The sequence below is a fragment of the Orycteropus afer genome, unplaced genomic scaffold (assembly GCF_000298275.1).
Source record: "Orycteropus afer afer isolate SDZICR_OR568_19922 unplaced genomic scaffold, OryAfe1.0 scaffold00034, whole genome shotgun sequence".
NCBI lineage: Eukaryota > Metazoa > Chordata > Mammalia > Tubulidentata > Orycteropodidae > Orycteropus > Orycteropus afer.
Window position 1 is genome coordinate 18,056,948 of NW_006921621.1, and position 10,836 is coordinate 18,067,783.

General features: G+C 43.9%; 1 protein-coding gene across 1 annotated transcript; it reads left to right on the forward strand.

Annotated features, from left to right (window-relative positions):
• Nucleotides 1–5,242: 5,242 nt before the first annotated feature.
• On the forward strand, nucleotides 5,243–10,578 carry OARD1 (O-acyl-ADP-ribose deacylase 1). Its single transcript, XM_007936273.2, has 5 exons — nucleotides 5,243–5,281; nucleotides 5,822–5,966; nucleotides 7,687–7,745; nucleotides 8,973–9,085; nucleotides 10,476–10,578. Exons 1-5 carry the CDS (start codon nucleotides 5,243–5,245, stop codon nucleotides 10,576–10,578), a joined length of 459 nt encoding a protein of 152 aa, XP_007934464.1.
• Nucleotides 10,579–10,836: the final 258 nt, after the last annotated feature.

Here is a 10,836-nt window from a genome sequence, read left to right on the forward strand (position 1 = left end):
GGAGCAGACTCGATGCCATCTAGTTACTGGTTATTGGGTAAAGACTAGAATAGTAGCTCTCAAACTTTTTGGACCATAATTTACAGTAAGAGATACGTTTCACGTACCACTATTTACCCAAGCACACATAAAAATATGTAACTGAAACATATTTATCCTCTTTTTAAATTGTGAATTGGGTGAAAGCTTACAGAACAAATTGGTTTTCCATTCAAAACTTTATACGTATTTTGTTTTATGACATTCATTGAGATCCTCACAACAGAACAGCACTCACTCTTCTCACTTCCTCCTTGTGTTTACCATTTCCCTCCTTCATATCAATTCCTGCCTTCTGAGTTTTATCCCGACTTTTTCATCTTATATGGTTATTCTAAGAAGTGAATACCTTCCTGGTATTACTGTTCACCTTACAGGCCTATCTGTCATTTGTCTAAAATTTGAGGTATGGGAGTGAGTTCAGTTCAAGGCTGTCTAAGGGCCATAGTCTTGGGGGTTCAACACTCTGTATCAGATCAGTAAACCTGGTCTGGTTTATAATACTGAGTTTTGTTCCACATTTTCTCCCACTCTATCCAAGACCTCCTATTATGATCCCTTTCAAAGTGGTCACAGTGGTAGCCAGGAACCTTCTAGTCTTCTGGTCTCAGGGTCAGAGGCTGGGGTCTATGTGGTCCATTAGTTCTTTGGACTAACTGTTTCCTTGCATCTTTGATTTTCTGCACTCTTGTTTGCTCCAAATGGGGAGATGCCAACAGCTGTATCTTAGATGGTTACTCATAAGCTTTTAAGACCCCAGTTGCTACTCACAAAGTATGAAGAATATTGTCTTTGTTGACTATGCCATATCAATTGACCTTAGTGTTCCCTGAGACAAAATTTATCCTTATGCAACCTAAGATGCACTTTGATATTTTCTATTCTATTATATATACAAAATTACTAGTAATAGTCCACTAAACTGATTTAGCAATTGACAAATAGGTCCTAACCTATGTTTGATAAAGACTAGACTAGAGAACAAAGGGCTGCCCAGGTTCCCCACCATCCTATAGAAGTTTCTGGATTGGAGCTTCCTAATTTGCTCCTTCTCTCTGCAAATGATGTACCTAGTGCCAGATATTGTTCTAAATGAGTTAAAGAGAAAAAGAAAATTCTGACCAGGATCTTAACTTCAAAGTGTCTTTAAAAGTTTAGTAAAGGAACAAAAATCTGAACTAGAACCCCAAGAAGAAACAAAGTCATATGGGAGTTTAGAGAATGGAGATTTCTTCCAAGGGGGGATAATTCAAAGGTGGCTTTAGAGAAAGGTGTATTTGAACTGCCCTAAGTGTGTGAAGGATTTAGATGTATGATAATGTGGAAGCAGTAGTGTACTTCAACTAAAGGAAGCAGCAGAAACACAAGGACAGACAAAATTTCAGCATATCAACAGCAGACTAAAAGGCCTTATTTCAAGAGCAAGCTAGAGGCCAGTCTTTAAAAAAAAAATAACCCCACAAAAATCAGGCTCCAACTTATAGCAACCCCATGTGTTAAGAGTAAAAATATATTCCATAGGGAAGCAGATCACTAGAAGTCTCTGGGTAGTTTCTAACTGCCAACCTTTCTGTTAGTAGTCCAGTACTGTTGGTGCCACCCAGCGACAGAGGCCAGACTAGTCTCTCAAATGCCTGGTTGACAAGTTCTCCCACAGACAGGTGGAGGCTCTAGAAGTGGTCGGCAAAGAAGTCACTAGACCCTAAGTGCCTTTAAAAAAAGATGTCTAGCCAAAGTGTTTGCTGGTTTTAAAGTGACCAAGGTTAAAACAGCTATTCCAAGGGCAAATACATTTTTAAGTATTTTAAAGTGGATAATATAAGGATTAAATGAATTTAGAAAATGATTAAAACAATGGCACACACACACACACAAAGCAGCTTATTTCAAAAAGTGAAAACAAAAACTGTCCTCAAAAAGTTTTACTAATGGAAAGAACACTGGACCAGGTGTTATCTGAAACTTACCATTTGTATGACTTTAGCAAATATAAAAACAGGCACCATATTCTGAAGACCTACTACATCTGCCACGGACAGCACTAGGTGTCTCACATTAGTGAAAACAATTTTTAAAGACCTAAGAGAGTAATCACCTTTTTCCACCCAAAAGTAGTCAGCCACTGTTACAGAGTACAACTCTGCAAGTCAGAAACTTGCTTTTCAATCTTAAAAAAATATACTTCTAGGTCTCTTCTACCTGAACCTCTACACAGAATAACTGTTTCCTAGGAAATCCTTAGCAAGACACATCAGGCTTTTTACCAACCCAAACTCTCCTACTGTCCACGGTCCTATCCTATCATCAGCCTCAAACATTGTGCTTCTGCATAGGCTTCTCTCTGCCAGCAATGCTGTTTTTTTGGTAAGCAATGCTCTTCCATTCTTCTGTGTCTTAAGAAATCTCATCATCCTTTAAGGCCAATTAAAAGTGCAGTGGTGTTATTCCTTTATCAAAGTTGTCAGCTCACACACAAGCGCTTCCACAAGACTGAGCTTAGCCTTTTTACCACACAACTGTTAAGTATTAGTTGTTCACCTGTCAATCTCCATCAGGCAGGAACAGTTCTCATTTCCTTTTGCCCACTCCCTCCCCATCACATGGATCGAGTCTGACAAATACTAACTGCTCAATATTTGGCTGCCAACGGAGACTTTCTCTCAACCTAAGGAAAACTCCACGAAACTGTTAATTCTATAAACATCTGATGAGAAAACGTTAACACAGGATTAAAAAGTAAACTAGAAAAAACTATCTAGGAGATGGCTATCGACGCATGGCTATTGACTGAATGAGTAAAGCCTGACACATTCAGAGCAATACAGAAAGGTTAAAGAATTCGTATATTCCCAAGGGAGTTAGTTCACAGAATAAACAATGGATAATACTAATACGAAAAGGAAGTTGTGCAGCCTCTGGGAAAAAGATTGCTCAAGGCTATCAATCTTCTAAGAGTGAGATTCCGGGTACCGATTGGACTGGCTTTACAACCCGGGCAAGAAAGGGAAACCGCTTGGTTGAGCTCCAAGACCGAGGTGTACGGTTCTGCCCCGGCAAGCGGGGCGGGGAAGAGAGGAAATGACGAGCCAAAAGGGGGTGGTAACGGCGCGGGGCCGGGGGCCCGAAGCGAGCGGGAGGAGGGGCGCGGCGGGGTAGTGGATGCGCTAACGAACCCCCTCCCCCGACCAAGGAAGCTGCGGGGAGAGTACTTGGGGCCCAGCAGCCAAGCCGCGCGTCTTCTCCCGACCTAGAGGGGGCTGCAGACTCAGCTCACCGAGGGCTGAGGGGGTGGGGCAAAGGCGCCACGGGAGGACAGTTCCCTTCCAAGGCCCTAAACGTGCAAGAGTGCAAAGGAGGGTTAAAGTCATGAAGCCCGAACGACCAGAGAAAACAGCCGAAGCCCGGGGCGCGTGTGTACCTGAGCGTAGGGGCAATCGTGCCAGGCAAGGTAACCCCAGGGCCTGGGACCTGAGAATTTGGCCTAAGGGTCGTGGGAAAGGGGATGCATCCCCAACTGTACTGGCACCCTGCAGGGGACAAAACCCCGCGGTGCCTGGTCCCGGGGGCGCCATCCCGCACGGGGCGGCCCCCTGCAGGCCTCAGCTGGGAATGTCCCGAGGCACCCACAGGCTCCGGGCCGGGGCCGCCAGCTGCCTGGCTCGGCTGGGCTCAGCTCGACTCCCCGGGCTCGACGGGAGCCTGGGCCTCTCCTGAGTGGTCAGCGAGACCCGCCAATCGGGGCGCTGGGGCCGGCTCTGGGCCGCTGGATATTGGCTCCTCACACTCACCGTGCCTCGCTCCCCCGGTTCGCTGCCCGCGCTGATTGGCTCCAGTACCGGACCCCGAAACCCAATCAGAGGCTCCAGCCGCCGCTGCCGCCGCCACTGCCGCTGCCTCGCAAAATGGCGAACCCGAACAAAGGGGAATCGGGCCTCCCTCCAACCGTCTCCGCGCAGGCGCCCCTTAGACCACGCCCCCTAACCTCAGTTCTGGGCTCGCCCCACCCCGTTGTAGGAGCAACGCGCAGGCGTCCCCGAAAGCCACGCCCACTTCCTTGATTTGACACCCCCCCCCCCCAGCCGAAAGAATACGCAGGCGCCTTGACAACGCGTCATACCCTTCAACTCAAACACCGCTCTGAACCCAGTACCACGCAAGCGCTAACTAACCCCTTTACCAGCTGCCCACCCCATTCTTCGCGGTCACTGGAGACACACCCCTGGTGCTAATGCGCAAGTGCAGCTCTTCCTTACTTGCCGTCTGCTTTATCGTTACGCATGCCCGGGCGGCAGCCGGAGATTCCACGGAGCTTACCGCCGGAAGTTCAGCGGCCAGCACCAAAGAGTGCGGGTTTGGCCAGCTAGCTAGAGGGGCTAGTTTCCGCCCGGCTACCGGGTGGTGGGCGGCCATCTTCGGTGCGTACAAATAGGGGTGTAGCGGGATTGGTTCCGCGTCTGGGCTCGTTCCTTGCTCCCCACCTACCACAGCCAGGTCCGGAGCCCTTCCTCGTGGGGTGGGGAGTTCCTAGCGACCAACTCTTCACGTGAAGGGGGACCCTGGTAATGTTTCTCCGCTCCCACAACGGACTTCCCCAAGACAGACCCTACGCCCTCACTGATCCTCCCTAGGGTGGTAGACAGAAGGGGAGCCTTCGTTAATCTCTCTGCCCTTCCCCCAAATAGGAGGTGAACCTTCCTTGAGTGAGACCGCCTTTCTTTTCTCCATGCCTGCAACTCAGCACGCCCTGGCCAGCATACGTCCTTGTGCCAGTGTAATGAGACTGTAGCCAGATCCCTTCTTTTTCTTCTAGGTGCAAGTCCCTGGCTACGTACTTTAGCATAGTGCAAAGAAAAGGAGACTGGCCCAATAGGCCTTGGTCCTAAGCAGATGTGGAAGGGAAGAGGCGTGTCTTAGGACTGCCTTTGCTTGCTTTCCCTGGCTTAGCGGTCCACTCCTAACCGCGCAATGAGAGTGGGTCAGGGTAGCCCCTGAGCTTAGGCATTCTTTTCTCTTTGTCCCTTATATTCAAAGCAATTACATCTTAGAGGTTGAGCGAACTCACCTTTAGTGGTAAATGTTGGAGAAAAAATTAATAACTGGGTGGTCAGGGCAGTTATGTTATTTCAGGCTGCCTAAGCATATTTATTTCCTTTTCCCCTCTCATAGCTGAAGAAACACATTCTGGAAATAGCAACTTAGTATCATGGCTGGCAGTCCTAATGAAGATCCAGAAGGAAGCAGAGTGCGTAAAAAGTATTAACTTATTGGTGAACTGGAATTCCGAATAATTGAGGTCAAAATCATAAACACTTTTTAATTAAACTAATAATTGAATTGTCTTTTCTCTCTCTCTCTCTCTCTTTAGATGATTTACTTCGAAAAGGCTAATGCAATCTTAGTCAGGGACCATCATCGTTTTCCTTTACATGTGTTTTCATTTGTTGTAGTTAATGCCTTAAATTAACTTCTGAGAATTTGGCTTTAAGTCAGATAGATTACTGGAGTGGGGGGAAGGGTACTGATGGATGTTATGTGCTGTGGAGTCAGACTTGACTCATAGCGACCTCTCCTTGGGTTTCCCAGGCAGTATCACTACAGAAGTAGATTGCCCAACCTTCCTTCCGAGGAGTGGCTGGTGGCTTTGAAACGCCAGCCTTCTGGTTAGCAGTTAAATGCCTTAGGCACTATGCTACCAGAGCTCCTGTACTAATGGATAACCTGGGGTAAATGAAAGAAGTAGTTTCTTGGTATCTAATAAAACATTTTCTTTGACATATTTCAGATCACATATATAAAAGGAGACCTTTTTGCATGCCCCAAAACAGACTCTTTAGCCCACTGCATCAGTGAGGATTGTCGCATGGGCGCTGGGATAGCCGTCCTCTTCAAGAAGAAGTTTGGAGGGGTGCAAGAACTGTTAACTCAACGTGAGTTTTGGCAACAAAGCATATATGTTCTGTTTTGGCTAGGGCATCTTTTGATCTCCTGTTACACTTTAATTATTTAACAAAATATAAATGCACAAAGGGGGATACTAACCACTGAGTGTGTTTAGTTCAGGACTTTGAATCAATCCAAATCTGTTAGGTCAGGGCTGTCCCAACGAGATCAGAACAGACTTGAATTTGTAAAATGTGGTTATATTATGATACTCGGAATGGGAAAAATGGGTCGAAGCTCTGGAATGGGAAACTCGGAAGAGCCCTTTCAGGAGCCTGATGCATGAAATTGGATTATTGCCAGGACTGTGGAGAACAACATATATTCAAAGCAATGTAGTCAGCTGCCATCTTTGAGCAGGGTACCATTGTTTCCGACTCTGTTGTTCAAGAGATTTGTTTCATCAGGGGTAGACGGAAGGGGGAAAGGAGAAGCTTTTGTTTGTGGGGCATTGAGTTTATGCTAATGGTGGTGGAATCTTTTGGAAAAAGATAGCAATAATGGTGGCACAACATGAAAAATGTCATCAATGTCCCTGAACTGTAAATATGTAATATTGGTGAATTTCTTGGTATGTATGTTTTCACTACAATAAAAGAAAAAATATTTGGTTACTGTGCGGTGCACATGCTGCCCTTATTTTCTAGGAAGGCATTAAGTTTCTAGTAGCATGTCAACCTGTAATTTTTCCTGTTCCCATTATTTGTATATACCCATGTTTTACAAATTTGGATCCATTCTGGTTTCACTTCATCAACCATGATTGAATTGGGAAGAACTTGTTTGAAGCCCTGGTTTAGCTATTCAGATTAAGCTTTTCCTCCATAAGAATGACATCTAGTTTGGGCTCTTATCGTATGTGGATCTTGTAAAAGTTCCTACTCTTCTTTCTCTATCACAAAATTTTTAATTTATCTTTGTATACGTTGATAATATTACTCCACTTCCCTGAAAACTTGTAATAACTTTTAAGTACTTGGCAGAGTCCACAGAAATTAGCTGGGCATTAAAGATCCTCTATTTATTTACTGCTACTCACTCTTCAAAGAGGAGTTCAGAAATTCCTCTTCCTTAACTCCCCCCCACACTTTTTACCATTAATTTTGAACCAGAAATGTTCATTGGAATTATATATGGAGCTTCTGAAACAATATAGACAGTTGCTCAGATCACATTCCAGGCTTACTGAATCAATCTCCACCAGTGATTCAAATCCCAGCCTTAGACAAAAGTGATTTCTTACCGATTTGGTTTGCTTTTTGTAAACATGACACTTTTTCTGTATTGGAAACTCTTTAGTAGTTAGAACCATTTTTATACATCTGTATTCCCCATAATGCTTATCACTGCTCTTTGTATGTAAAAAGTTAATTAATGAATGAAAACATATTTGGCTAGTAAAAATGCTATATAAACATAATTGTAACAACCATTAACGTTTTTTAAGTAGAAGACTATATTTGAGATTCAGGACAGGACAAAAGATGGGGTGTGAGGAAAACATGATTATAAGAAAACTGGAAGTTAAGACATCCATTATTAGAAAGGTTTGTAAGTAGCAAAATGTTCTTAGGAGACACTAGGCTTCTTCAGAACTGAAATTATTTCTAGTTCTGAGAGATCTGTAAAGATTGCGAAATCTGAGAATGGAGATCAGCGTTTTGATTTTCTTTTTCCTTTCTTCTATTAAATAACTTTTTTTCTTAGAGAAGAAATCTGGAGAAGTGGCTGTTCTGAAGAGAGATGGGCGGTATATCTATTACTTGGTAAGATGAAGCCAATTCTCAATACATTCTAAGGATTGTTGAACAGGTGGGCTGCACTGCATCTGTGTTGGACACAATGCTCCACTTTAGACAACCGAGGATGTTAAAAAGTGCCCATTGTCATGGCAGCTCAGATCCAGTGGTGGTGGTTGCCTGGAGCGCTGGGTTCAAAAAGAATGTGAGACTGCATCCTAGCTTAATGGGAAAGAGTGCTGTACCATCCACCCTTAACTCACTGCCATCAAGTCAAATCCAACTCCTAGCAACCCCTCCTTGGGTTTCCGAGGCAGTATCTCTATGGAAGTAGATTGCCCAGCCTTCCTTCCAAGGAGTGGCTGGTGGGTTTGAACCGCCAACCTTGTGGTTAGCAGTCAAATGTCTTAGGCACTACAGTGTGCAAAAGTTAGGGATGCCTCCCCAATCTCTAAACCAAACCGTATTTTAATTTTTTATTAATCATATTGAAATAGAAACAATAAAGTGTCAAGAGACAGATTGGCCAAAGGGGGTTTTCTGTCAATACTCCCTATCAAATGCAATGCCAAGTACTACATACCTCTGCTCTGGCCCTGTGCCTGAATGTGGGATTCTTCAGTTGTCCAAATGGTCTTTGGCCTGGGGAAAGCAGTTGCTTCCTTAGTAGTTGGCTTAGGTGACTTACAGCCAGACCACTACAGCCTGGTACGGACAGCAAGCTGAGTGAGGGAGATGTTCTGCCCTTTGTGTGCTATCCTCAAGGCTGATGTGGGCATGGGTGACTTCCGATCTTATTAACATGTTTGAGACACTACTAGTTTCTACCTGTTCTAAAGAGAAATGAAAAGCAACCACAGTTTCCAAGCTTCTAGAGGTTTTCATAACAGAATTTTCAAGTGCTATGGGCCCTTCCTTGTTATAAATATGCAGATTATCTTTTGGAAGTAGAACAAAGACTTTGTCTACTTTGCTTAAAAATAATAGACAGTAGGCACAGCCTATTAATCTCACGGATTTCCTAGGAGAAGGAAAGATTATTACATGGTAGCATGTGGGTTTCTCAGGCCCTAGTTAGAGGATTTTCCTGAGGGTCCCCCATAGCAGATGGATGAGGCAGTATGACATTTGCCGTCCCTATTCTAGACTATGAAAATATTTATTTTAATTATCAGGATATTGGGGGAATGTGATGGCTTTTCATTGGCTGTCATTTTGGACTAATAAAAGTTTGAATCTTTTCTTTGTTCTCAGATTACAAAGAAAAGGGCTTCACACAAACCAACTTATGAAAACTTACAGAAGAGTTTGGAAGCCATGAAATCCCACTGTCTGGAGAATGGAGTCACTGACCTCTCCATGCCCAGGTAAGGAAATCCAGGGCCCTAAGATTTAATTGGATGTGGGTTTGGGGGGCAGGGGGTACAGTTATTACTGTGTCACTCAAAGACAAATGACTTGAAGGCTTTATGGACATAAAGCTGAACAAATTTCCAAACTTTGTAAAATTACTAGCAAGCCCATCACCTTAACCAGTGGCATATCTGTCTCCTAGCTTGTGTTGAATGAGTCAAAACAATAAACTTGAAGCACACCTTCCTTAGCCTGTGCTACCTAGTGTGTGGGGGGCGATGACTGTTATTCAATAACTAGTTGGATTCTAGGCATCCTCTAGCTGAAGCTTGACATCCATTCCTGAAGTGATATAAACTAAAGAATCAAGACTAGGCAAGCATGATTTCCTTCTTGGGCCACTTCTGCATTTCCAAAGCTATTAATTCTGTGTGAAGAAGGTGATGAATTATCAGTACCTTTTAAGCTGAACACTTGGTCAGTGTGGATAATAGAGGATTCATCCCTGATGAGACTTCTTAGACCCTAGTTTTTGGGAACCTTGGGGAATGACACTGGGGATCCAGTAGGCCCTTTGCTTCCTTACCAGGAAATGGGCTTGGTGTCAGCTCTTCTCTTCCTGTCATCCCATTTGTTTTCAGTCATTGCTGACTGTATGTAGATTTATTCCAAGTCCCAAGTTACTTAGGAACATAGCTATAGTGCCCTTTATCTTGCACTAATTTTAAATGTAGTCATTTTTTGTATCACAAGCTGTTTTTTAAAAATCACAGTTCTATAGAGACTTAATCATCACATTTGAAGTTGGCAATTTTAAGTCTCTCTTTTTGTCCCCTGGAATGTTGAGGATGAGTAAAGTAAGAGCATGGAAGAAAGGTACCAGGTGGTAGAGTTTTGTGAACTGATGGAGGCTTCTTAACCAGGTTATTGCAAAGACCTGACTCCCAGATTGCAATTAGCTTGGCAGTTTCCCACATTCCATCATGACTTCCTTCTTGCAAGCTCTGTTCCTCTTCTCCTTTTATCTTCCCTTACATTTGGTTATATTTTTTTAAATCACAGCCGCCTTGCATCTCTACAACTAATTTTCATCAGTAGGCATAGAGGGATGGTGAGTATCCTGTGTCATGGCCGAGGTATACATGTGTAAATGTAGCATGAAATAATTGGGAAGTGGTACCTTATTAGGCAAAAGGGAAGCAAAGCTGTTGGACATGAGAACTGTCTAGGAACAACCTTGGGTGACTCATAAGAATTGGTTTTTAAACTCCCATCATGGCTGCTGGTAGGTGCAAACCAGAAAACTTGTCTTATACTTTGATGGACACAGCCTAAAGGAAGAGTAACAGAGCAACTTCCCTGATACCTTCATCACCACCAATGGAGATGTTTTATCTTTTTCAGGATTGGATGTGGTCTTGATCGCCTGCAGTGGGAGAATGTATCCACAATGATTGAGGAGGTGTTTGAGGGAACAGACATCAAAATTACTGTGTACACTCTCTGAACAGATGAACATTCCGGATGTGTCCATGTTCTCCTGTGTCATCCCTGCTGGGCCATAGCACTACGCAAGCCCACCTTAAAATGGGCAGAGGGAAGTTTCATGTGAAGTAGTTTTTCTCATAGCCTGATGATTGGACTGTGACTCTGGAGGAGAGATTGTTTGGGATATGTTGCTGTGTTTTTTGCAGGACAAGGAGTTGATGACCTGTTTTAAGCAGGGAAACCAAATAGTTGGGCTTATGACCTCCCCTTTTGCTCC

Coding starts and splice junctions, on each gene's coding strand:
- OARD1 (XM_007936273.2), top strand. CDS start 5,243: ATGGCTGGCAGTCCTAATGAAGATCCAGAAGGAAGCAGA. Junction 5,282..5,821: donor AAGATCCAGAAGGAAGCAGA/GTGCGTAAAAAG, acceptor GACATATTTCAG/ATCACATATATAAAAGGAGA. Junction 7,746..8,972: donor GGCGGTATATCTATTACTTG/GTAAGATGAAGC, acceptor CTTTGTTCTCAG/ATTACAAAGAAAAGGGCTTC.